General features: G+C 41.4%; 1 protein-coding gene across 4 annotated transcripts; it reads right to left on the bottom strand.

Annotated features, from left to right (window-relative positions):
• Positions 1-141: 141 nt before the first annotated feature.
• On the bottom strand, positions 142-25,284 carry ca5a (carbonic anhydrase Va). Of its 4 annotated transcripts, none has more exons than XM_026172942.1 (8): positions 25,059-25,284; positions 24,791-24,954; positions 20,107-20,304; positions 19,072-19,190; positions 6,862-6,957; positions 6,633-6,695; positions 5,121-5,279; positions 142-4,025 (listed from the first exon to the last, which is right to left on the bottom strand). In XM_026172942.1, the coding sequence occupies exons 2-8, from the start codon at positions 24,927-24,929 to the stop codon at positions 3,855-3,857; spliced, it is 945 nt and encodes a 314-aa protein (XP_026028727.1). In that variant the 5' UTR covers positions 24,930-24,954; positions 25,059-25,284; the 3' UTR covers positions 142-3,854. The 4 variants fall into 4 exon arrangements, with proteins under 4 accessions (XP_026028727.1, XP_026028728.1, XP_026028729.1 ...); XM_026172943.1 differs by having other exon boundaries at positions 24,791-24,906; positions 25,194-25,273; XM_026172944.1 differs by having other exon boundaries at positions 24,791-24,906; positions 25,059-25,121.
• Positions 25,285-27,872: the final 2,588 nt, after the last annotated feature.

Genomic DNA, 27,872 nt, shown 5'->3' with positions numbered 1-27,872 from the left:
ACTGAGAGATTGCTGCTTGTGAACCTCCTGTGACTTTGACGGGCTGTTTAGTATGCAGCTGACTTAAGAAAAACAAATAAAATCATAAAATAAAATCATAAAATAAGATAATAATAATAATAATACAAAGATAGCACAGGAAGCATTTTTACATCACATGATACTTTATTATTTTACATCATTTATTAACATCAGTCTAACTACAATCATGTTTCCATCGATGTTGGGTGGTTTTCAATATCGCCACCTGAGGATCAGGAGGGTCTTCCAACATGCACTGCTGGATGGCCTAGCAGGGCCCTGCAGGGCAGGAATGTGGGCTACACACTCAACAAATAAACAGCTAAAATATGCACTGCATACAGTGTACACATCATACACCTGCTAAAACATCACAGTGAGCCACAGAAGACTAGGAAAGATGAAGTAAAGATGCAAAATATTTTTTAATAAAGTACAGTAGGACCTGTAGTATCTCCATGATTAGAAAAGCAGGCAATGATATGGATTAAAACACAAAAAATGGAAGACTTTATATTCTATTAGATTTCATTGATGCAAAAATATATATAATATTTAGCAGTCAATCAAGAAAAGCACCAAAAACAGATTTCTAGCGCCTCATACTTTGATAGATCAATCCATTTAAATAATCAGTCTGCACTGACTGTGAGCATTGTAATATGTTAATATTAACAGCACTGCAATTTTTTTTAAAAAGGCATAAGAAAGTAACAACATGAGTAAAAAGCCATGAAAAACCACAGCAGATGATGGTGCACAATTCAAATACATGAATAAAATACAGCTGTACACGATGAAGGCAGCACTGGGTCCCTTGTCTCCCGTGTTAGTACAATACACTGAACAAAGAAGAAGAAAAAAACCCCAAGCACACCACCATATCAAATTCCACTTCAACTTCACGCTAAAATCTTTTCTGCCTTCTGCGGGCCCCTCACTGTTTATCTAGCCAGTCTGCAGCCGTCACAACAATTAACATCACCCAGTGCACATCGCATCTTTTCAATACATGTCCACTGAAGTCCAGTCGCTGTGCAGCTTCGTGCTCTGCTTCGACTGGGGGGCCAACGGATGACCCGCGGGGGAGATGGAGCAGGGCGTTAAAGAATCACGTGAGCCTCGGTGACAGGAGGAGGGCAAGTTTGGATAGTTGCATTGTTACAGAGGGATCATTAAGACAGCCATGACCTCTCACCCCACTTCAGTGCAACTGTATGCCATTGGAGAAAACCTTTGCACACAGATGACGTTAGAAGTGGCCAGATATGGTGCGATGTTCCAGTTTGCAGTCCTGAAATAAGACCAATCTCAGAGCCAGACAGGTCTCTGCATGCATGTCTCCTTCTATCGTTCCATCAGTACCCTCCTCCTCTCTCAACTTTACCTCAAACTTCCTTTTAGCTTTCTGACGTTGCTGCACAGTCCAATTTCGAGCACTGCGGCTGCTGGACATGAGCCAAAGCATGACAACTGCTAAACCTTTCTAGATGATGTAACATTGCATTAAAATCGTTCCCGATTTCAAAACCTTTGTGTCCCTGCACTGGATCTGCATATCATTTTAATTTATTCTAGTTTACATCTTTAAAGGGAAACTACTATGCTTTTTTTCTTCATATTCTGTCATATAATTATGCTAAAATGATGAATCTTCATATTCAGTTTTAAATGGTGCACTGTGAGACAAAAAACAGGCTTATCGCTGCTCTAAATGGCAGATATTTTTGCCTGTACAATGTCACAGGTGACAAAGCACTCTGGCACACAGCTCTCTGTGAGTGCAGAATCCCCACCCACCTGTTGTTTATGAACAGCAGCCAATCAGAAGAAAGAAATTCATCCTGAACCATGAATTAACCAAAGCTACTCAAGTAGAGACCAAGAATAAAAATATGTCGATGGAAACAAGCATAATAGGTCCCCTCTGGATAGGTTACAGGTGAAACTCAAATAGTGGAATCCTTGTATATAAAAATAAAAACATGCTGCAACATTAGAGGTAATTTATCCTCCTGTGACCTATCCAAGTACATCCTGCAAAAGGTCTTTAGCTTTAAAACATCAATCGTAATAATAATAATAATAATAATGATGATGTGGATTCTACATTACATTTTATGCTAAATATAACTGTAACTTTAAACCCCTTCCAATCCAAAAACAGCAGACTGATTTGTTCTATCACATTAGTGCGATTAATCTTCTGTTAAAACACAACAACTGCACCACAGAGACTAATAAAGACAGCAGCTTCCTCCCAATTACAACTCGATTCATTCAAATTACCAGACAGGTGTACTATGAAGCAAGTTCAACATAGTCAGGCTTTCTTTGTGTTGGCTGGTTCAACAAAGCCTCAAACTGTGGTTAATCCAGACTGCTGGCCTGCTTTATTCAGAGGTCAATAAAACCAACAGTGATGTTACCAATAAGTCATAAGCTCAATGCTGAAGAAAACTGTTAATTCTGGGATTTTATATGCAAATACATCTTTAGGTTACCATGACAGCTGCAACTTTAAAGCTTTACACCTGTGCATGCAGGTCTGATGCCGTCCCATACTGTAATGAAGAGAGATCAGTGGAATCAGTTTAGTTTTTGGCCAAGCCAAAATGAGCTGAACTGATAACTGACTCTGCTGCAGACCAGGTTACGAGTTCACCATAAGTAGGTATAGAGCACAAACAGAGCTTCCTTTGTAACACTGAAAACTGACTCTTCACTTCTTAGTACACCTGTCTGGGAAGTAAGAGGTGAGCATCGCAGTAAATAGCAGCTGAGCCTCCACCATTTCTGAGAGTGACCACCAACCACTGTACCCGAGCTATATCTTGGGGGAACAGATACTTTCCATCCTGAGAGGGGTGAGGGTGAAGCTGCCAAAAGCAGTGAGCCACACAGAGAACATTTAAAGGCACGGCGGTTATAGTGTCTAATGGAGATCACTGTGAGCCAGAGTAACTGGGTGCACCAGTGTGACACAGGTACATGCACTCTGGGTCAATCAGGATGCGTGTATGTGCTATAGTAACCAGGCATGATTGTGCGTATTACACAGGTTCTATGTAGAAGAACCAAAGCTTAGAGTCAGCTTTCAGACTCTTTAAATTATAGGATGTCCGAATAAAACAAAGATGTATAAAGTATAATATATAAATAACTCTTTATAGGCTACGACACTAAAGGTTTAAAGTGTGTAGATGGAAAAAAACAAAACAGTAAATCTTACAACTTTAAGAATGAAAAAAGTGACATTGTGGTACAAGTGGTAAAACACTGATGATTTTAGATATGTTGAGTATTTTACTGGGGAGGCACGTTCCCCCTGACGGTTTGGTAAAATCTCCAGGGCATTGTGTTGTAAACTTACAGTAGCTCCTGCCTCCTTATAAGGATAAAAACATCACAGCGAGGAGATCAGAGCACTCTCTGCTGTAGCTGTGACCATGAAGTTTGTACCTGCAGCTCGGTGTGACTCCCTACACACAGCTGTAGCTACAAACTTTACATACAGTAACTGAAAAGACTGTAAATATAGAATAAATACCATTCTTATCAATATTCTTTTTCCCCACAGCAAGCATCCCTTATTGGCTTTTGGTCTGCAACAGTCAAACCAAATTGTAAAAGAAAATAAAAACCGCAACCAATCAGAAACAGTTTGCTTACATCCCCCCTACATTGTGCTACACTCTAAAAACCTGCTTCCAGCATCAGATGTTGATGAGCAACAACATGTTCTGACAGCATGAAGAAAGGAAAACAACAGAAGTGTGGACAGTGGTCACTGTGTGAGTTACTCTAAGAGAAGACAAAAGGGTCTAGCAGCATCAGTGGTTGTGCTTGTCGCCTTCAGTGGATGGCGCCTCCTTCAGGAAGGGATTGAAGGAGGAGCGGACGGCACGGCCCCGGAGAGGCTGCTGCACACGGAAGTTGTTCACCATGCTCTTCTGCATATCCTCCTCGGCTGAGGTGAAAAGAAGGCTCCGGAAGACAGCCAACTATAGGGCAAGAGAGTCAGCGGTAGACAGCAGAGATTTATATCAAACTTCTTCAAAAGATAATATCTTTAGTTTCTGGGTAATTTCAATGAACTGGGAATCCTGAAGCTGAAATGTTGCTGTGCTGGTTTTTATTGGTGTGGGTGAAAATAAACACACCTTCACATAAACCTCAACTGTCATCGGAAACCACTACTGAAAGTTACCTTGAAAGAACAGTTGTTCCCAAAACACAACAGCACATATCCAAAGGTTGGTGTGCAACTCAACTTAAAGTTGCACCAGTGATTCGTGCCCACCATGGGGCAGCAATAACTCTCATACAGCCATTTTCCACTAGTACCTGCTCGGGTCAGCTTGACTTATCTTAGTTTTTAGGGTTTCCCATTAGGTGGTATGTACTTTTTTAGTACCTGCTCGGCTGGAATTCCAATCGATCTGAGATGATCTGAAAATGTGACATCAAGAGACTGCATGCCACCGATTGGCTAGTCAGTGGCATCATGAATCATTAGAGCATCTCACTCACAAAAATCAAAAACCTGGCAACGAGGGAAACAGCTACACAAAGAAGCACTACTTTGGCAGCAGGTATGCCATTGCCTCAACGTCCTCCACTGTTGTGGTGTTAGTGTTGCATACAAATGACAGGACGTTTGGCCACAATGTTGTTATAACAACCTCAGACTCTATTGTAATGCCAAACATCCCAAACTGAGCCATGTTGAGTTGGCTGAGTAGGTACTAGTGGAAAAGGGTTAATAGTAGTCATGGATAGCACGTTAGCAACCAGTTCTACACATTTGGAATAGTGTTTATCCTCAATTTTGATCCCCACCCACTCAAACATGTGTTAATACAGTGTTCATTTACATCTCTGCCCTTATTTGTCTGTATTTGGTCTTAGGATGGACCACATCCTAAGATGTTAAACCTTTTAACATCTTAGGATTTTAACAGAGGAAGGTTTAACAGAGGAAGAAGGATTGAAAAAAAGAAAACAGACACCACCAATCACACTGCACATGAAACGTCGACCCATTTTTAACATTCTTTACTTTTTTGTGTTGTGATTCTTAAAAACATCGTTCTTACCTGCTCATGGCTGACTTCTATGTGCTGTTTCATAATCATCCAGGTAACAGACTCTGTCAGAGGAGGCGTGGTCAGAGAGCCGTGGTACGTCCAGTAGTCATCTGTGTTGGTGGGCAACAGACAGCCGGGGTCGAATCGGTTAAACTCTACTACACTGTTCTGCAGAAGACCAAAGAAACAAATATTCAGTTAAAGCTTGTGGACTTTGCATGATTCACACTTCAAACTGATCCTTAGTTCTGCCTGAAACAAGCCGTTTTAGCTCCTCTCCCTGTGAGTCAACATTTTTCTGCGTACGTCTCAAGTTCACAGCTTCCACTCACAGCCGTGTTGATATTAGCATCCGCAAGTGTAACAGTACAAGTATATTACAGAAAATACACAACAGCAGACTGGATGCACTCTGTGGAAAATTGTAAAATATTTAAAATCATTAAATGTTGACTATAATATAAATATATTTAAAATTTGTTTGGTATGTGTTACACAACATCTGTTATTTAGCACACACTTCTTATTATATTGTTGAACCAACATTCATATCAGACCTTATTATTGATAAGCTGTGAATTAGTAGTGATAAAAAACAAGGGGAAAATACAATCTGCAGTGAGTCACCTTCAAAAACTACAAGCAACAGTGTAAAGGAAATATAATCATATCTCAGGACAGGTCTATAATGACAGATCAACATGTTAAAATCAAGGGAAAAACTATATCACACCACCACCACCATTAGCAGCTTGAACTGTTAACACCACGCATTGTGGACCACGGATTCGTCTCATTATCACCAAATTCTGACTTGACAATCTGATGTGGGAGCAGAAATCATGATCTGTCAGGACAGTCTGTCGTCGTTTCAAGATGAAAACTGTCTAGGTGTGGTAAATGTGTGCCCAATATAGTCTTGCTTTCCTGTTCTAAGTTAATAGAGTACAGAGTGCTGATGCAACCGCCCGCTTTTGCACGCCACCCTCTACAGCTTTCCAACCACAGAACTGTAGTTTATTGAGTGTTTGTAATTTTCTGCTACACTCTCTGAACTAGACTGTTGTTCGTGGAAAAAAAGCAGACCAGAAAAAGCATCTCACCAATAATCAATAATTTCTGCACCAATAATCAATCCAAGGTTAAAAGCACTAAGCTCTTTTGCTTCCTCCCTGTTGTTTCTTGCCTGCATTCTTTTCATATAGCGAGCTGCCTACATATGCTACATTTATTAATGCACAGAGCTAGTGTAATTTACCTCATCTTCAGGTCCTTGGATGCAGTGAATACACAGCTACTGATTCAGTTTGACTTCAGTTCTTTTGACTACTTGGTGAAAAAAAAAAAATGAAATTCTCTGTGTGAAAGAAAGCCTGAACCACTAGAGGGCACCACCTCCCTATAAACTGACAGGTACAGAATTGTTGGTCTGTGATGCTCTTTGTCAAAGGTAAATACACTTTCTCATTAAAGCAGAGAAAAAACACAACAGGTATACACACATATGTGTGTGTGACTAACCTTGTGTCTGATTGCAGGCAGAGCGTCCACCAGTTTCTGCAGCCCCTCGTGTCTCTTTCCCACCTATGCAAAGATTAGACCATAATCTGGATTATCGTCACTCACAAATCAGCTGGACGGCTGTTACCATTCTCTCACATAAACACACTGCTGAACGCAAATCAAAAGTAACCCAAAACATATGATTTTGGTCATTGTTTAAGGACTTGAAAGACAGTGTGTGATGTACCTTCAGAAAAACTCCAATAACTGCCAGCCCGTTATCCTCCATCACTGCCTCCTCAAACAGACTGTACTTGTCAGAGTTCCAGTGGACCAAGTGGAGCTAAAGCGGCACACAAAGCAAAGACATGAGTTTGTCTGTATGTGACCCAAACTGTAACAGCTATAATCTTTGTTTTCCTGTTAAATCCTTCCTTCCTTCTTATATTTTTATTTGACTTAGTGTAAAAATTACATCTTTATTAATTGTATTAAAATATGACACAAAGATCCCATGAAGCTGTGACTCATAACTGCAACTTGATGCTCTGCGCGCGCACACGCACACAGTCACTGGAGTGGAGCTTCTTACATAAGTGTGCGTGAATGTAACGGAACAACATGAAAATAGATGTTCTATATACAGGACAAATGTACGAGTCTGTAAACTCAGATGCTGACAGACAAACACACACTTTGAGGTTTGAGTCCGAATTTGGCGATATAAAAAGAATTAGAGAAACACAGCTGGATGAAAGAACCACAGTTGTATGGCTTAAACAATGTAACCAGTTTTGCACAACGCTTAAACATTTGAAGAACAAACAATTCGAACAGGGTACATGAGTACATATAAAAGGACCACAAACTAAGGCAATATTTGCGCTGTTTCAACAGCACACTGTTGTTTTTTCCATTACTCCTCTCTGTTAACCTTAAGAACTAAAAACTGACTTATACTGAAGGATATTACATGTAAGATTACAAATAGTAAGCATAAAATACCTGCATGACTAATCTCAGTTTTAGCTATGGGCAGTTGGAATTGTTACAAATATGTTTTTTTTAAATACTTTTCCGTTAAATCTACGTTCTAGTTACATCGTAAGCACAAAACCCTCTGAAAACCTGCAATGTGGCCTACCCTAACCCAACACGCACTTCCCCTGGAAATACAACGACACGTCCTGCAGCTATCGTGACGGGCCTGTGCAGTACTGCCAATGTCTCTGATGCATTTGCAGATACGTTTTTCACAGTTTTTCAATCAAAAAAGAAAAAAAAATCATAATATTTATCACCTCAATGTAAGGACAAACAAATGTCAGGTAGTTGTGGGAACTATTAATGTCAGGAAACATATGAAACGGAAAAACCTGTGGGACAAATATGTTCATCACCAAAAGTTAAAAAATAAAGTAAACTGAGCAAACAAAGAATGAGGACCCAGGAGGGGAACAAAGTCCCAGGTTTAAATTTGTTTCCCCCATGGGAAGCACCACATAACAAAGAAACATGAGCACAAGATAACTGACAACATGTAAAAGTAGATTACGTCGTAGGCATGAATCTTCCAAAGTTTTATTGCAGAAGTTTAAATGAGCTGTTCCACTGTCCACCTTTTAACAAGTGTCAGAGGTACAGACCCACAGACGCTCAGACTAAGAGGACCACCGTGACGCTCAGGTGTGCAGACAACTGCTAACTCAGAGCATGACAACAGGAAAAAAAAAATTAAATTTAGACCCAAGAAAAACCTGCAAGGGTTTAGTTGAAAATCGTTATTTTACTCAGGAAAAAATGTCAGAGACTTCATCTTAGTCGCATCTTTTCTTATTGGCCACATGCCACTGCGAGGAGGCCTGTTTCTCTGTTTGTGTGTGTTGTATTAGCTATTAAACATGTGGGTTGAGCTTTAGTTATAACATTCTTGTGTACTACACTGAGAGGAATGCACTGAATGAGCAGCCTAACAACCTGAAAATAAACTGTACCTCTAATGAGCAACTCCACTTGTCTCTGAAAGGATACATTTACATTTAAACTGAGTGATTGCATTTTGTTTAAAGGAACATGAATTTTACAGGTTGGTGTCAATGTAAGAGCCTTAGGAGCATCCATTGTAGTTATAAAAAGTATTTTGCCGCTTACAAATAAACCTGGTCAGCTTTTTTTTCAGATTCTGTGAGAAATCTACATCATAACTTACGACTCCCCCATGCCGTCAGAGATGGAGGCTTTGGAACCAAGGACTGATAACAGGCAGGATAGTCCTTCTCCTCTTTAGGAACAAATTTTCCAGACCTTTAAAGACAGTTTATCACCTTTATTACGAGACATGTTCATTGAGTCATTGGTTTCAAAATGTCTTCCCTAACGCTTCGACAAGCGACCATCTCACTCCTATTGAAGCCAAATAAGGATCCATTAGAGTGTACATCATATCGTCCTATATCACTCTTAAATGTAGATTTTAAAATACTGTCAAAAACACTTGCTCTCAGGCTAGAGAAATATCTACCATTGTTAATTTCTCCAGATGAGACAGGTTTTGTGAAGGGTAGGCATGGTTTTTTCAACCTGCGCAGGTTTTTAAACATATTACACACCAAGTCAACTACAACCCCTGAAATTGCCTTATTACTCGATGCTGAGAAGGCATTTGACCGGGTGGAGTGGGATTATCTGTTTTATACTCTACATAAATTTGGATTTGGCCCTAATTTCATTTCATGGATTCAGTTACCTTACTCCTCACCTATGGCACGTGTTAGAACAAATTCGTTATTCTCTTATTTCCCACTTCTCCGTGGTACGAGACAAGGTTGTCCCTTATCCCCTCTTCTTTTTGCATTATCAATTGAACCACTGGCAATTAAACTGCGAGCTGACAGTTGCATTAAGGGCATCTTCAAAGGTGACAAGGAGCACAAAATATCCTTATATGCTGACGACCTCCTGCTGTATATGTCAGAGCCTTTATGCTCTCTTCCCCGTGCTCTTGCCATTTTTGAATGTTTTGGTAATATTTCAGGTTACAAGTTAAATCTGCATAAAAGTGAACTTCTCTGTGTCAACTCTATAGCCAGAAAGATTTCATTTTCAGATTTTCAATTTAACGTTAAATCAGGGTATGTGACCTATCTGGGGGTTAAGGTTACCCACAAAGATCTTTATGAAAGAAACTTTGTCCCGCTGCTTAAAAATACTGAGACAGATCTTCAGAGATGGAACAATTTACCACTGTCATTAACTGGCCGCATCAATTCTATCAAAATGAACATACTACCCAAGTTCCTTTATTTATTTCAATGTATCCCATGCTACTTACCCAATAAGTATTTTATAACACTGAATAAGCATATCTCTGCATTTATTTGGAATGGCAAAAGTCCACGAATTCGTAAAGATTTCATGCAGAGGACTAGGCCACTGGGTGGATTAGCCTTGCCAAACTTTCAGTCTTATTATTGGGCAGCAAATATTCGTAATATGCTGTACTGGATGAGTAATGTTACTACAGAGACTCCAGCTTGGCTCCAAATTGAGTCAATCAATTGTGGCAAAGTTTGCCTATCAGCTTTGTTGAGTTCAGCTCTCCCATTAGAACTATACACCTATAAACGTAACCCTTTGTTGTATGACTCGCTCAGAATCTGGGTGCAATGTAGGAAAAGGTTGGGGTTACACTTAATGTCAATTAAAGCACCTATCTGCTCAAATCATATGTTCCCACCCTCCATGATGGATTCTGCCTTTAAAACATGGGAAAGTAATGGCCTTAGAAATATCAAAGACCTTTTTGTAGATGGGATTTTTGCCTCATTCACGCAGCTCCTGAAGCAGTTTAATGTTCCTCGGCAAAATTTTTTCCGCTATTTACAAGTTCATCACTTTGTAAAGAGTCGATTTCCTTCATTTCCGGAACTACCTGAGGAAACTTCTTTGGATAAAATTATTAATATAAACGTTCATAAGAGAGGGGCGATTAAAGAAATCTATGCTATACTATTAGATCTTCAATCTCCTTCTCTCTTCATCCTTAAAGCACAGTGGGAGAAAGACCTTGGGATGACTATAACAGATGAGCTCTGGCAATCTTTTCTCCGGAGGGTACACTCTTCTTCGATATGTGCCAGGCATGGGCTCCTTCAATTTAAGGTCCTACACCGATTACATATCTCCAAGGAAAAGTTAGCCAAGTTCTATCCAGGAGCTGACCCTCTGTGTAACAGATGTAAAGCAGAAACAGGTTCGCTCCTTCATACCTTTTGGACATGCCCCAATCTTCATAACTATTGGGTGTCTATATTTAGCACTCTGTCAGAGATGTATAACGTTAAATATGATCCTTCTGCTCTAACGGCTATCTTTGGGGTGATACCTCAAGACATCACTTTGCCAAAATGCTATTTGAATTCTATTGCCTTTGCTTCACTTATCGCAAGGCGCCTTATACTTTTAAGCAAAGAACGAGCGGGAGAAGCGTTTCGATGGTCACCATTCGGCTAAAAGCAGTTTCACTAGCTGAAGAGATGAACATTGAACATTTCCTTTTTTTTTTTTTTTTTTTAATTTCTTTTTTTTTTTCCATTTGATTCACCTTTTATTGTTTATTTTATTTTCACTTACTGAATACGGGACAGACTTGACTGGGGGAAAGAAGGGGAGAAAGAAAGAGGGAAAGAGAAACAGCTGAGAAGAGGGACGGGGGAGAAGGGCAAAAGACAAAAACCAACAGAACGGGCAGAGAAAAAAAAAAAGCATATATCAATCACCTGGATCACCTGCTGAGAAAGAAAAAAGAAAGCAAGCAGAAGAGAACAAGAGTAATAGAATAAACAACATCACAATGATATATGGGAATATGACAGTAAATACTAAATGTTAAACATTATTGTGCAGCACATAAGATCAACAGAACACAGTGTGCTTTGAGGTAGGAGCCAAAAAGGGTGTAGTTTGTGGGTGTGATCACCCGTGTGTACACCTGTGAGCATGGACGCGCTTGTTTTTTGTTTTTTTAAAAGGTTCCTTCATGTAATAATCTGCTAGAGGGTGTGGGGGGGCCACAGCCCCGTCCTCCAGGGCATGAAGCAGGTGTGGAGGAGATCAAAACTCCAGACATCCAGAGGCCCCCAGAACACAAGAGACCAAGGAAGACCAACAGAGGGGCAGCTGCGCCACTGTCCCGGAAAGAGCTGAGGAGAGTCCCAGATGAGGGCTCACTCAGCAGCCGCGGAGCAGAAGCCAGGGGGAGTTGCAGTGACGCGCCCGTGAGCTCCGCCGGCAGCCAGCTGCGCCTGAGTGACCGAACCCCAGGCCGAGAGGCCGGGGGCACCCCACCTCCGAAGTGGCCCGAGCGAGCCCCAGGCTCCAGGCCCCGATAAGCGGCCGCCAAGGAGTGAGCCGGTGTGTACCTGGACGCCCATCCCCGGACACAAAGAACCACCAACGCACCGATGTCTGAGGGGGTCTGCCACCGGCAGGGGAAGTGGTGGTAGGGGGAGATAGGCCTCCAAACCTTGGAGGGCCTGAGATGTCCCCAGAGAGGTGGCGCCTGACACCCAACCTGACATATAGACACAGACATACAGGCACACATAGATACAAACATCCATTCCCACCCTCATGCTCTCATATGCACTTACTCCACACTCAACCAACGTGGAGACAGACATAAAGAGACGTTGTACACACGATCACACTCCCCAAGCGTACTCTACAAACCGGGTCTAGGTGCCCCCGCCCCTGGAGGGGGGAACTGCACCCAGACCCAGGTGGTGTTACCCTTTTCCCTGCGGTGGGGGGAGGCAGACCGCCCCGACTCCGCAGCAGCAGGAAGGCTCCACACTCCAGACCGCAGTCGGACGGCCAACTCCTCCTCCTAGTCCTAGCCCCCCTGCTCCAGCAGGTCGCAGAGAACGGGGGTGAGAGAAGACTCCAAACCTCCCTCCACCCGCTCATTGTAATGTTGATGCATGTGTGTTCTAAGGTGCATTTAAAACCCAGGAGGGCATGGAGCTACCTGCCAGAGAGCAGCAGGTAAGCGCATGGTCCCTCCTGCTAGCCCTCAATGTCTACGTGTATTTAAAATTGAGAGGTGGGCAACGATGCCAGGGGTGGGGTGTACACCCTGATGGTACTTTGGACTCCGTGTATCGTGCCCACCCCCAAGATCCTATATGTATGTGTAATGAGAGTGTGAGTAATGTGAATGTCTAAGTTGTGGGATAAAATTGAGGCAGAGGCAGCCAGAAGGGGACAGGGGGGGGTAGCCTCCTTTGCACCCTGGTGACATACCCCTACTCCAAGGCCCTGCATGTGTGGGTGGTTGTGGTGGAGCGGGAAGAGGGAGGCAGCTGGAGATGGGGAGGGAAGGAAGGGAGGGGCAAGTGACCCCTCCCTGGGGCCAGCTCCCCCGCTGACCCCAGTAGGCACCCCCATACTCCGCGACCCGCCAGGGAAAGGGGGCCCAGGCCCATCCAGACCGGGGCCCAGTGCAGCAGCGCCGCCCGGCCCCACAGAGCCCGGGACAGTCCACCCAACCCCACCACAGAGAAAACTGCACCCACCCCACCATCCACTCATCTTCCAGACTACATAAGACAATAAACACCCAGGCTGAGATCTTCCTCCACCTCTCCTGTATCTCCCCCTCCTGCAGAGGGAGCTCCTGAGGAGAGGAAAGCTCCTGCAAGATGTGACAATCTCCCCCACCAGTTGAAGAGCCCCCCAGGTGGCTCGACGCACCGGCGGCACCCTGCTCCAGGGCTGGGCCCCCATGCACCCACCCGCCCACAACCCCGGCAACACACCAACCAGGACCCAAGCCCCCGAGGCCCGGTCCGGGTCCCAGCCCAGAGACGGAGCGTCCCCAGAACCTCACGCCCATCCCGGACCCACCCAGGGCCAGCCAGGCTACCAGGTCAGTAACCCACGTCTGTCAGCACAGACCCTCCCCTAGCCCCGCTGCACGCAGCCACGAGGAAACAGTCACCGGAGAGCCAACAGAGCCCCTAACATGACCACTACCCCGGGTTGAGCCCCCCAAGGAAGATGCCTCCGGGGAACCCCCCGACGCCCTAAGCCTGTCCCTACCCCCACACCAATCACAACAGTGAAGGCGGGACCAAACTATGACCCCCCACCCCCACTAGGTGATGGAGCTGATCAAAGGAGCCCAGAGCAATTGATCTGATGTGGTGGCAGAGGCTGTATCAAGACTAATGTAATCTAATAGATAATTTCTATATTGGTTAGAATTAAGATTATTTTTATTTTTCCAGTTCATGAGGACTGTTTTCTTGGCTATGCATAGGGCAGTGAAAACCATATGGGCTATATTCTTTTCTGAAGTGACATTATCTAAGCTGCCCAACAAACACACTAAGGGGGAAGTTGGAATGTTACATTTCAGACACTTCGATAAGTCTTCACATATCTCGCGCCAAAACTTCTGTACTGGTGGACAGAACCAAAGAGCGTGGATATAATTGTCCGGTGAATTGGTTTGGCAGTGTGAGCAGTTGTTGGTAGACGTAAAGCCCATCTTGAACATCCGATGACCTGTATAGTGCACTCTATGTAATATTTTGTATTGAATTAATTGAAGACTGGGATTTCTAATTAGATGAAAGGTTTTTAAGCAAATCTGAGACCAGAAGTTTAGGTCTAAGTTAACTGATAAATCCGCTTCCCATTTTGCAATAGGAAGTGATATTGATTCATCTGTTTTAGAAAGCATTCTGTATATTTTGGATAGTAATTTGGGGGGTTTAAGAGTAAGAAATTGAACCACACTTGGTGGTGTTTGTAGTTCAACTTGACCTGGTTTAAATTTCTTTTTTACTATGGATTTAATTTGTTGATATTCTAAAAATCTTTTCTTGTTGATCCCATATTGTGTAACTAGTCCGTCAAATGAAATAAATTCTGTTCCTTCTAGTATATGTTCTAAATATTTGATTCCTTTATCACTCCAATCTGAAAAGTTTATCATATTATTGTTTTGTAATATGTCAGGGTTGTTCCAGATAGGTGTACGTTTGCATGGGATTAATGAAGACACCGTCAATTTTAGAAACTCCCACCATGCTGTCAGAGAAGAGCTGATGTTGATGCTTTTAAAGCATTCATGTAGTTGGATGTTTGAGCTGATAAATGGTAGGTCTGAGATCTCTAGATTATTGCAGAGTGCTTGTTCTACATCTAGCCAACATCTAGCCTACATCAGCCTCTAAGAGGGTATGTTTTAGCCATCCTGAGATAAACTGAAGCCTGTTGGCTAAGAAGTAGTGCTGAAAGTTAGGCAGTTCTAGTCCTCCTTTATCCTTGGTCTTTTGTAGTGTTTTTAAGCTTATACGTGGGGGTTTATTTTTCCAAAGGAATTTGGACATACATGAATCTAGAGATCTGAACCAATCTTGTGGCGGTTTAGTTGGGATCATTGAGAATAAATAATTTATTTTTGGTAAGACCATCATTTTTATAGCGGCAACCCTTCCCATGAGTGATATGGGTAGACATTTCCATCTAGCCAGATCATCTTCTACCTTCTTTAAAAGTGGGATATGGTTTAATTTAGTTAGATCTGCAAGCTTGGGAGAAACATTAATACCTAAACATTGAACATTTCCAAGGAGGTCCGTCTTGGTGCTTTCGTTTTATGAAACGGTGCCATTTTTCCATCCGGACCAGGACTACGGTAGCGCAGCAACTTCCAGCGGATTATAAGGAAAAGCTGGCCATCTTCCGCTCCTACTGCAGCAAATGCATCACCGACAAAAACATCAAGCCCAGCCACATCACTAACATGGACGAGGTCCCGCTCACTTTTGACATCCCGGTGAGTCACACTGTGGAGAAGAAGGGGACCAGCACGGTAGCGATACGCACAACGGGGTATGAAAAGTCTTCTTTTGCTGTTGTGCTTGGCTGCCATGCTAATGGACAGAAACTGCCGCCTATGGTGATTTTTAAGCGAAAGACTTTGCCTAAAGAGAAGTTTCCAGCAGGAATCATCATTAAGGCAAATGAAAAGGGCTGGATGGATGAGGAAATGATGAAAGACTGGCTGAGGGAGGTGTATGTAAGGAGACCAGGTGGTTTTTTCCACGCATCACCATCGCTCTTAATCTGTGACTCTATGCGTGCCCATCTCACAGCCGATGTGAAAAAACTAGTGAAACAAATGAACTGTGAGCTTGCTGTCATTCCGGGAGGCCTGACAAAGGAGCTCCAACCGCTGGACATCGGTGTGAACTGCCCGTTCAAAGTAAGGCTGCGAGCGGCCTGGGAGCGATGGATGACCGATGTAGACCACAGTTTCACCAAGAGTGGAAGGCAGCGAGTTACGACACAATTTGCCAATGGATTGTAGATGCTTGGGCTAACATGTCTGCTGGCACTGTTGTTCGAGCTTTCGCAAAAGCTGGCATCATTTCCAAGGAGCCGCACGGCACGGAAAGTGACTCTGACAGTGAAGAAAGTGAACCTGGCATGTTTGATGGAGATTTAGCGCAGCTGTTCAATTCAGACACAGAGGATGAGGACTTCGATGGGTTTGATTGATGATAAAAATGTGAGTACCAAACTTTGTTTTGCTCCTGCTTTATTTTTAAATATGCATACTTGTATGCTTGTGTGTTGTTGATGATGACGATTACTGGTAATAGAAATGTGAGTAAGGTACCGAACTCAGGTTTGCTCCCGCTTTATTTTTAAATACGCATACGGTACTTGTATGCGCCCTATAATCCAGTGCGCCTTATGTGTGTGTTAAATACAGTAATGGCACACATAACTGAGACTGCGCCTTTTAGTACAGTGCGTCTTATGGTCGTGAAAATACGGTAGTCTTTTTTAATCAACAAAACTGTTTTTTTTTTAAATATCTTGCTGCATTTTCTATAAGTTCATACTCAAGTTTAAAACAACAACTACACTAAAGCTATTCTGTTATACCTATATGCAAAAAAAAATATTTCATAGTTCCGAAATACTGATCAATCTAATAAACTTAAACCTACACCATCCTCCCTATTCTGGTATTTTAAAGAGTACTTAGCGTAAATATTAAGCAACCTAACTAATAGGGTTCCAACTCCCAGCAACAACAAAAATAAATAAATAAAAAATAGGGAACCACCCCCCACCCTCCACCTCATGATGCTTAATCGACGTAATCAACCTTAATTTGATGCAGTGTGAAAGAAAATGCACAGAAATCAATTATTTTTCAAGAAATATTAAATAGATTCAACATCTTTCTTCAACAAAATTGCAGACTGCACAGATGGTACCTTCCCAAAGGAAAAAGTACTATAGCTTACTAGGGTATATATATATTAGACTTAATAGTCACTATATACAGTAATTGACTTCTATTCATTTTACATCAAATTAAAACTTTGGGTGTCAGACAATTATTTATTAAAAGCTAGACATTTTAAATGAGAATAAGAAAGAAAAGTATGACTTTGTGTCCCCCTTTTCCCTGTTAATGCCCTATCGCCCCCCCTGGCTAAACTTTGATCCGCCCCTGCACAGTTACCAGCTGTCAGCTACGTAGAAAAGGATCCTCGAGTAGAAAGTAATATTAAATACATTCTAACAACAGCTTATCAAGCTTAAACGTGCTGCTGTTGTTCAGCCGCTGGTTTCCTCTTTCTGGTGCAAAGTGGGCCAAAAACAAAGAAGAGAGATGGAGTCCCGACAGAAAAGCCGATCAGCTGATCATTAAGCAGTTTCATGATTGAAGTAGCAGCAAGAGGAGGCAGTCGCTTGTTAAGCTTAACACAGGAATGCTTTACAAACATTCAGAGATGGACTTACACACTTGCTTTACTTCTCTCGGGGATAACTTTGTCGGAGATGAAATGCCGGGTTGCTAGCGAAGCTCCACATGCTATCCAGACCACCGACAGGTCCCGCATGCCACAGCCGCTCTATCACGTGATGCATACTGCTCCGACGTGCTAACGTTCTGAGGTGAGTTACAGCGTGTTGCAAGTTTTGTGAGGTGCTTTCGTGATATTTAATGGATCGGATTACATTTTTTATTTTTCTCCAATATCCGATCCAGTAATTTAGGTCAGTATCGGACCGATACCGATACGTAATATCGGATCGGTCCATCTCTATGTTCTATATTGAATAAAGTAGGGGTTTATAAGATTTTAAAATCCCTCTATTCTGTTTTTAGTTACATTTTAAACAGCGTTACAACCTTTTTGGAGTTGGGGTTGTAATATTACTTGAGTTGAGTTCAGGCAAGCATCAATACAATAGTGGGTTCAGTGAGGGGTTATGTAAAGATCCAGTGATGCAGAAAGTAATTGCAAATGACTGACAGCGAATTACCCCCCCTCCCCCTCCCCTCTCTCTCAATTACCTGCTTCTTAAGTAATACCTATGTGAGTTTCCATTCAGCGGCTCGTTAAACAATAGCATACAGTGTGCAGTGCTTCTGCACTTAGCATGCTACATTAATCCAGCTGCTGCAAGGTCAGGGCTTTTTAAGCGCCAACAGAGTGTGTGCATAGGGGAACACTGCTGTTACAGGTATGAACACGCTCATGTACTTGGTGGTGTTTTGATCTCAGGTGATGCTAATATTGTGGCTTTTGTTAAAAAAATAAAATCTTGTAAATCCAAAATCTGTAAAAAAAACAACAACAACAACAACAACAAAACAAACAAAAAACAATCTTATTAAAAAGCATCTAACATCTGAATTTACTGCACTGATGCTGAAGTCCATTCAGTCAGTCACTAATAGATGTGCAACAGACTTTTAATAAGAGAGAACTAAAACAATGCCTTTCAGGCTGAAGTTTTAATGGTAAAGAAGTGGAATAATCTCCACTGGCTCAGTCTCTTCCCCGATGTCAACCAGACGGAGCTGAACATCACTAAAAGCAGAAAGACCCACAAACAACCACTAAAAGCAGCCACAGTGAAGGTTAGCAAAACACCACTAAGGAGGAAAGCCAGTCTTTGGTGACGTCCATGAAAAATAAGCACTTCTGTTATTGTTGTGCGAGTTTATCCTATTAAAATTAAAACCCAGAAAATAAGGAACTGTGCATAAAATAGCTGCATTTTGACATATTATTATTATTGCATATAAATATTAATGTTCAACTTCTTAAATTAAAACCTTAAGAGTTTCCAGGTGAGCCTGTCTTAGTTGTGTAACTGCAACTTGTATATGGTCAGCATAAATTACAAATCCCACAACACATAATCTTGTGCATACTTTCCAAGTAATATATAAATGTTACGAGCTCTTACATTGACCAGCGACATAATCAAACAACATTAGTGAAAATTAGTGCACATCAGAAGGGGACTTGGATAAATTCATGGTAAAAATGATGGCTGTGAACATTTACGTGACCCCATGTTTTCCATGTGTTTGTGTTGGTGTATGGAGGTGGCAGCACTGCTGTACCTCAGCGGGGAACAGCTTCTTGTCCACGGTGTGCTCTGAGCCCCAGGCGTTGGTCTCACCCCAGTGGAAGTGGAACTGGCAAAGCCTAAATTTGTCTTCCATGGGGCCCCCTTGTAGCGCTGCAACCATAAAGTTCAAGGACATGAAAAATCAGTGCATCAAACATGGATTCGTCCAGAGGAAATAGCTTATGTTTCAAGGAATTTTTAATTACTTGTTTCCTCCTTCAAAGGGTGGAAATTATCAGACAAAGACTGACTGTTCAGAAACAGGTTGTTCAGGGAGTAATACTGACATCAAACATCCAGGAAACATTAAAATGAGAACGAGGCTATGAAAGAATAATGTTTTATTGTCCTCACAGTATCTGTACACTGACAAGGCCTCTCGTTCTCCAAATACAGCAGCATAAAGGTTTCTGTTGTCAAAAAAATAAAGGCTAAAGTTCTTCACAAAGTGAAGTTTATAAACCTGTTATTGTTCTCGCAGACTAAGCTTTAAAGCTTTTAATACAAAGACTGGCAGCATGTGACACCCTATAAAGTGTATTGTTGTAATCTCACCAAAACATGATTTATATTTAGAATCTTAATGGGTAGTAAAGTTAGTGTTTTGGCACACCCCAGTAATTATACCAAAATGACACTTTAAGGACAGGGTACGTTGCACTTTTAAGGGTCAGCACAAACATACAAGTCACATGACAGCCCACATGGCACCTTTAAGAGCAGTATTGCTTACTGGATTTTCCTACATATTGAGTGCTCTTTAAGGGGGAGTGCAGGAAAAGATAATCCCCTTGTGTAGACCAAAACATACATTCCTACAGCTGAGATTTCCCTTAAATTCTTCCCGATTTAAATGGAAGCTACAGACCTGCTGCCATCTGAGCAGGCAACAAAGAGGAACTTACATGGTACAAACTGTAATCTTACTTTCTAGGTTTCTAGGGAGTAATTACCTGAATAACTTAATGTGTACTGTTTGGAGTATTTTAACTAAATATATACATGCAGATTACAAAAGAGTACTTACTGGACTTGTCTGTAGTGTCATCGTACTCGACCAGAAACGAGTAACCGTTGTTCCAGATTTGTTGGCAAGTATGCGGGTCGTATTTGGTAACCAGAGGCTTCAGCTTTGAATCAAAGATGCTCTTGCGTACGACAATATCAATTGGCGACTGACGATCCCCTCCTGGTACCACGAGGGGTCCCTGCCACATGGGATGCACTGAAGGAGATGAGAAGGAGGAAGAGGAAAATGTAAAAAAAACAAAACACAAGTTAGTGATATTGAAGATTATCGTTTTCCAGTCAGAGTTAAAAATTCTTGACAAAGGGAACAGCAGAAAAGATTACCCAAAAAAACCCTTAAACCTACTTTTCATGTTGCACTCCGCTGCTTCCTGCATTTTTGTAAAATCCATTATTTAAAAAATAATAATAATTAAAAATGCTTCATAAAAAGAAGATTCAAATGGTGACAGTATTAGAAAGACAGGTACAATCCTTCTTCCCCGAGCTCTTAAAAGGAACTGACTGAAAAGTCAGCAAGTAAGCAATCTCACTTCCTTTTAGTCCGCTTACTTTTTTTTCCCTAAAGGAAATTACTAAATAAGAGAGAAGTGGGCCGGCTGTACAGAAAGTGACACGCGGAATGTCTTGGCACGCCCTCAGCTCGCCTCCACAGCAGGAGAACCTGACCAGGACCTCTGGCCAGTCAAACTGCACGCTCAGTCCAACATCTGTCAACAGACCTGACTTCTAATTACTCAAAGCTCTGCTTATTCTCTCTGCCTCCCTATTTAGGTGTTGTGCCTCTGCTATTGAAATACATCCAAAACTATTTTAAAAAGTCTTTTCCTTAGAAAAAGAAAAGGACACACACAGTTTAAAAGACTATTTCACTCATTTATCTGAACCTAGATCAACAAGAAAAAGAACATGCGCAGTTCATAGGGCACAAAGGCAGTTCAGTCTTTTATTTTCCTTATCATTCATTCTCTCCAGAGCATAAGGTTTCCACTGAGAGCCAAGCTCAACAGGTCCGACTGGGACATGACCTTCATCTTCATGGGATTTCAGTGGCTCCTCCTAGGAGAGTCGGCTGCCTGTCTCAGTTATTGCATGAACAATAACTGCTTCCAAAGCCATGCATGCTCTTGCACTGCAATTATCAACTGTGGAGTTTATATGGCCTTGAATCCATAAAAGGGACTCACTTCAGGAGCATATCACAAATCATTTATCCTAATTTAAATCAGGGTGGAGGTACCGAGCAATTGCTCGAGTTTTCCTGGCACAGGACAAGATGTTTATATCTTGCCTTGCAGACATCAGCGAATCTGCCAAGCTCGCATTTCATTTCCCATAGACGCATCATAATAAAAGCTTCACAAATGCAGGGGAAAAAAAGTCATACCATCCAATGTGCAAGACTGGTAACTGTGATATGATAGTGTCGCTACACATCCTGGACACAGGGACCTGAATCTTTTCAAAGACTTTCACAACAGTCTTGAGTAACCAGCCTAATAACATGTTCTGAGCCAATTAGTGTATTGCACCTCACTGGGGGACCATCACAGCTGAGCTCCAGTCACTCCTGCTACCAAACAGAAGAGTGTGCTTGGAGTCATTCTTCTTAATTAGCAAACAATCTCTGATATAAGCGAGCTCGTAAAAATAATAATCTGAAAGTTTTTAACAGGTTCTGGCAAATTAAACTTACAAATAAGGAATTAAAAAAGAATTAGAAACGAATGATCTGAGTAATATATTACATAAATGTCAAATAAAATGGACTCCTCGCCGACTAAATGATTACTATGTATAATGGTTCTGAAAGAAGGAATGGTTTCAGCAAAAACAGTAACAAAATACTGTTTTCTCTGTATACTCCAAAGACCTCAGTAACTCCAAACCTCTGCAGAGAAAAACTTTGTGCCCTGAGCTGAGGCTTGCAGGTAGAATCTCTTTATGTTCAGGCTTGAGGTCTGGACTGAGTAAACCATCTGAACCCACTGAGGTGAAAATTTTACCCAACAGGCACTACTGAGGGAACAGAGTGCACCATTGTTCTGAAGCTGGCAAGATATCAGTATGCCTCCCTGCTACTTTTGTTAAGAGTGTACGAAGAGCGAATGTGTCTTTACACAGATATCAAACTGAAGACCAAGCAACTAGCAAAAAAGAAGAAAAAAAATCCCACTGACGAGTTCAAAACAACCCAGTCTTTTGGTAATGCTTTGTACAGACACAGACGGACACAACAAGCTGGTAAAAGTTAAATATAAACTCTAGTTTATTACAATGGTTGAACATAAAAGCTTTGCTGGAATGGACAGTTTTTCTACTCCCAAACAGCCAACTACTCATTTAAGTCTGACCAACAACATTATTTTTCTTCCAATAAGAAAGCTGAGAGGAGCTGAGACTGATTTATTTTTATTTTAGGAACAAAAGACTCCACTTCAAGAGATTCGGCAAATAACCACAGCTTTCCACAAAAAAAATCCACACAGAAAATTGTGTAAAACAAACAATAAGTAAGAGTGTAGCACACCTGGCACATTTTTTAATATACATCCTTGAGCTTCAGCTGGACGTCAGTCAAAATTATAGTAAAAACTTTACCTTTTAATAGGTTTTTCCCTTTGACTATTTTTAAAGCTACTAGTAGAACTTGTTATCACTTTTTATTACTTCACCAGTTTTTTTTATTTTGCCTTTTTACTAAGTGGAACATAATGGCCTTGCCATGTTGGTCCATTTGATTGACCTTTATTATTATTATTATTATTATTATTATGCATTTATTTTATTTTCAGTTGTTACAGATGGGACAGACATGACTGGGAGAATGAAGGAAGGAAGGAAGGAAGGAAGGAAGGAAGGAAGGAAGGAAGGAAGGAAGGAGGGAGGGAAAAAAGACAGAGGGGAAGAGGGACAGTGAGAAAGGGCACTTAAAAAAACCTGTTGAGAGAAGAAAAAACAGAAGAGAAAACAAGCAAAGGGGAGAGCAACATAATAAACACAACACCATCGCAATAATCTAGCTAACAGTAAATAACAGCAGCCAACTGCGCCAGAGTGGACAGAAACCCAGGTCCAGGGGCCAGAGGCCTGAGGGCCCCCCACCCCCCTGAACTGGCCCAACCAAGCCACGGGCACCAACCCCTGTCATCTATCTTAATTGCCCCTTGGGGATAAATAAAGTTGTTTTGACTTGACAAGCAGCCACTGGGTAACCCGAGCGCCCAGCCCTGGATACCAAGAACCACCAATGCACCGACATCTGAGGGCATCAGCCACTGGCAGGGAGTGTGGTGAGGGGAGATAGGCCTCCATACCTTGGAGGGCCTCAGGATGGCCCAGCTTTAAAGTAGGTATGTCTATTAATCTGAAATTATTCATATTCCTGTCAGATTTTGATCGATGTTTTTAAAGAAATTTTTGAGATGTCAAATTTAATTTTGCACAGTCAAATAAGAAAAGGTGGCATACAGCTATGAGAAGTACATTCACGTGAATTTGATAGATTTAATACTTTTAAGTATTTTGACAAATTTAAAAATAAAGCATGTTCATGTCCATACTGATTCATAGCCTCTCTTAGTAAATGCCCAGAAAACCTTTTATTTGTGACTATAGCACAGGTCACCTACTAACTATAAAAAGTAAGACAGCTGAAATAAATAACAAACAGGAGAAATATATACAAAACAGAAAATAGAGTGGAGACTGCGAGTCAGGCCAACATCAGAAATTACAATAAATAATTCTAAATATTGTAGAAAGCCTACCCAGAAGAGTTTAAGCTGCTATAGCTTCCAAAGGTGGGCTGACATCATATTAAACCTTATGAATTAATAATGAGATGTCATTCAAGTTTATATGCATGTTAAGGCAATCGAGCAATTACTTTCGCCAATATACTGCATTTTTCAATGTTGACTCTTGTACTTGGCTGGAGACAGCAAACAAGGCAATACTGACATTACCAGGGCGTGTTAGTGAAATTATTAAAACTGCTCAGACAAGCTTGAGTGGTTCAGAAAGTCTGTGGTCTCATGAAAATAAAAGGTGGTGACTCATTAGTTGTGAAACATGCGAATGTTTCATGTCACACATCTGCCAGGAGCACAAGTACATACTGTAATGTAACACGTGACAATTTTTTTAATTTTTATGTGCTCTCAATAAGGATATGCACAGTGGAAACGGCGATTAAGGCGAAATTTCTTTAGTATGACATAAAGTGCATACAAGTAGAAGGTATATAGGTCAAAGGGCGTCAAAGGGCCCCGGTGTGGGGCACACCGATCAGCGGTTATCAATAGGTGTTTGGAAAACCTGGAGTCTAACACTGCCGAGTCACCAGAGAGGCGACTGATCGAAATCCAGGGATGATCAAAGTCCAGCTCCAGGTTTGCACAGCTCCCCGCGCTGCTGTGGCATGAAAACAAAAGTGACCAACAAACGATGCTGTGTGTCAGCCGCAATGAATGAAACAAGCCGACCACTGCCGAGCTGACACACACACACACACACACACACACACACACACACACACACACACACACACACACACACACACACACACACAGTGAGGGCTGCAGAGATAATCTGTGTGACAATGACCAGCTGACCGCCGGCTGGCAGGCAGGATGCCCAGCTAACGTTACCACACATGCCTTATAAATAAAAGTACTCACTCTGAGACAGCACATATTTGCTTGAGCACGCAGTCAGGTTACATCCTCTGACAGGCGTTATCCGGTGACTCCTGGCTTGTCTGGCGAGCTGTCGGTGAATCTGTGAAGCCAGAGGTCTAACCAGAGCCGAGAAAGTCATAATTTTAACCGAGTTACCTGCTTCCCTGCAAACGAGTCGAGTCGTTAGCTTTTACACTCTCCTAAAGTTAGCTAGCCTGCCGAAAACAATATATCGGCTGGCTTCCCTCCTCCTCCCGTGCCCTCCTACCGTTTTTCTGAAGTCGGGGGAAACAACACACATTCAAATTGTGACCGCAGAAAGCAAACAAGACTCTACTAGGCTTTACAGTGAAGCAATAGCACCAGAACAACACGGTTAAACACACTTGTTCTCGGCGCACACCTTCGATAACCGATAACAGGGTTGTCGTTTGCGCTAGAGAGGTCGGCTGGGGAGGGGTGTAGAGCGGACCAATCAGCGACGTCCTTCGATGGGCGTTAACGTGCACGATGACGTCGAGAGGAAGTACAGCCCCCTTTGAGTAAATAACATTACGTGAGGAAATTTTTCTGGGATAAAATTACTTATATCTTTGAGCTTCCCTTTGAAAATTTATTGTTTTGGTTTCTTAAGATTCTGGAAAAGTGTAATTTTTTTCAGCCTCCGAGTTTTATATCCACAAAACAATTCAATATAATTCACTTTCTTTCTTACTGCTATTATCGTTTCAGTACGAAAAACCTTCATCGGGTAGTTGTTTGATGAAGTTTTATATTATAATATTTATATTTATATAAATGTAAAACTATACTAAACTACACATCAAGTCTATATTAACAAGAACAATCAACAAAGAAGCTCTTTGAATTTTTAAGTTGCGCTGTTTTGTATGGTGGCTTGTTTCTGACACCAATTGTAAATAGATAAATGTTTCTTTTTTCCATCCATAAGAAAAAAATTTTGAGTTATTATTTTAACATTTGGATTTAAAATCTAAGATTTTGAGTTTTTATCCTAAATTGTGAGTGATTATTTCAACATTTTAAGATAATAACCTTTGGGGGAATATGTTCAAACCTGGCACAAACATTCATGAGGTGGGAGTCAAGTCAAAGGTCACTGACCAAGCATGATTTAGGTCATTACTTAAGGATTAATGCACCAGTTATTAAAAAAAAAAAAAAAACCCCAAAAAAAACCATTTAATGCATGATTAATTGAATAAAATTAAGTGATGAAGTTTTACTTCTAAAAGGTCAAAGATCAAGTGCGGGCAGACAGGTTTCCGCATGTGAATGTTAATACTAACAGGGGAAGCTGCTATGTTTACACATCCATGAGGCTTACAAGGACCTTCCGTGCCACCACCTCAGCGATTGCGACTGTATTCATGGTTCCTGCACACAAACCCCACTTAAAATGCACCAAACCACACAGCACGAACATCAGTGTGCCTGAATGGTGTTGTTTTGAGCTTTCCTTGCAACAACTCTGTGATTGGGGATTAGAGATGTCCTCTCACTGACATCATACAGAGCCAAGAGTGGAAAAAGATGTTTGAAACTGAGCATTTAGAGCAGTGTAAGGTCTGAGCTTTCAGCTCATATAGAATACTTGTACATTTTATTGACTTTATTTTCTGTCTCTTGAATCATGGAGCAGTGAACCTTTAGGCTTCCTGTACACATATAAATGTCCAATCTCTCTATTTGTTAGCCATAGTTCTCTTTAAAGTCTAGTTTAAAATAATTTATCCCTATCAACAAATCATACTATATAAGCAACACATATTATTATTTAGTATTTCTTTTTTATCCTACATTTTCATATTCTTATCTTAATTTTCTACTGGAAACAGTGACATTTAACCTAATCACGCTACATTTTCTTAAAACTGTTTATAGTAAAGTCTAGTCTCTGTTTTGCATCACAGGAATTTGGCTCATGCATATCTCATTCTTTAAAGACACTGTGAGTATTTAGCGCATATCCTGGAATGAGGGAAGGGTAAAAAGCTACAATCTGTTTATTTAATTTCTTTTATTCCAAATGGCAGTTTGCATTTTTTTCTATAAATGGCCTGTATCTGTATAGCGCTTTACTTCACACACACATTCACACACTGGTGATGGCAAGCTACATTGTAGTCACAGCCACCCTGGGGCGCATTGACAGAGGCGAGGCTGCCGGACCCTGGCGCCACCGGGCCCTCTGACCACCATTAGAATAGAATGTGAGATCCATATTAGAATTATGGATCTCATATTATCACAGCCAAAGTTTCAGTTGATGATGTCAGAATATGTGCCGGACATCCCTGCAAGTGTTTCCTTCACTTGGGTCTGTATGAAGCCATTGAGAGGTTATATCGCTAATACAACCAACTCAGGCAACATGGTTATCATAGTTAACTAAGATTCAGTTCAATTCAATTTTATTTATATAGCACCAAATCACAAGCTGCCTCAAGGTGTTATACAAATCAAACTGAACTGAATTTTATTGCCCTAAAACTAAAAACTAGATGTAAAGAAGTACAACTAGATGCGAAAAATGCAAAGTAAAACCTGGACTTTTGAAAAAAAAACCAAAAAAACCCAAAACCCTAAATAAATTATGTTATGAACTCAGTAAACTAAAGAAAAATACAAAATATCCTTAATAAAGAAGAAATTTCCTCAGTTTTAGCATTTGTTTAGTTTGGTAATTTCGTATCAAACTTGTCAGAGACTTTCATGGATGTGTTTATTGACACATAGAGAGTCAGCTGCTTTAAAAAGTTGTCTAAATCCTGCTTGTCATACAAACTCCCATCTGTTTTCATACACTTGTCCAGTTCAGGGAGTCCACTCCTGGTCGATGCCAGAGTCTCAAAAAACTGGCCTCTCATTTCCTGAAATCCCTCCCGACATCTTCTGTGCTGTTGTGTTGGTTTAATGATCTTTCTAAACCCTACACATATGAAGTGTTCAACCACAGAAAACCTCCTGGTCTATTTCAGATATACTTTCCCCAATCAGGGTTTCCATTACCAGAAGGCAACAGATTCACATGGACACAAAGACCTGACAAAACAGGAAG

Source organism: Astatotilapia calliptera, chromosome 7 (assembly GCF_900246225.1).
Source record: "Astatotilapia calliptera chromosome 7, fAstCal1.2, whole genome shotgun sequence".
In the NCBI taxonomy this organism is placed as follows: domain Eukaryota; kingdom Metazoa; phylum Chordata; class Actinopteri; order Cichliformes; family Cichlidae; genus Astatotilapia; species Astatotilapia calliptera.
This window is presented reverse-complemented; position numbering and strand designations above follow the sequence as displayed.

Bases quoted from the DNA above. Each gene is read 5' to 3' on its own strand.
- ca5a (XM_026172942.1), bottom strand. From the start codon at position 24,929: ATGACTTTCTCGGCTCTGGTTAGACCTCTGGCTTCACAGATTCACCGA. The intron at 6,958-19,071 runs GTACAGCAGTGC...GTGCCGCTTTAG, and splicing joins AGAAGCTGTTCCCCGCTGAG to CTCCACTTGGTCCACTGGAA. The intron at 4,026-5,120 runs GTAAGAACGATG...CTTGCCCTATAG, and splicing joins TAGAAGTCAGCCATGAGCAG to TTGGCTGTCTTCCGGAGCCT.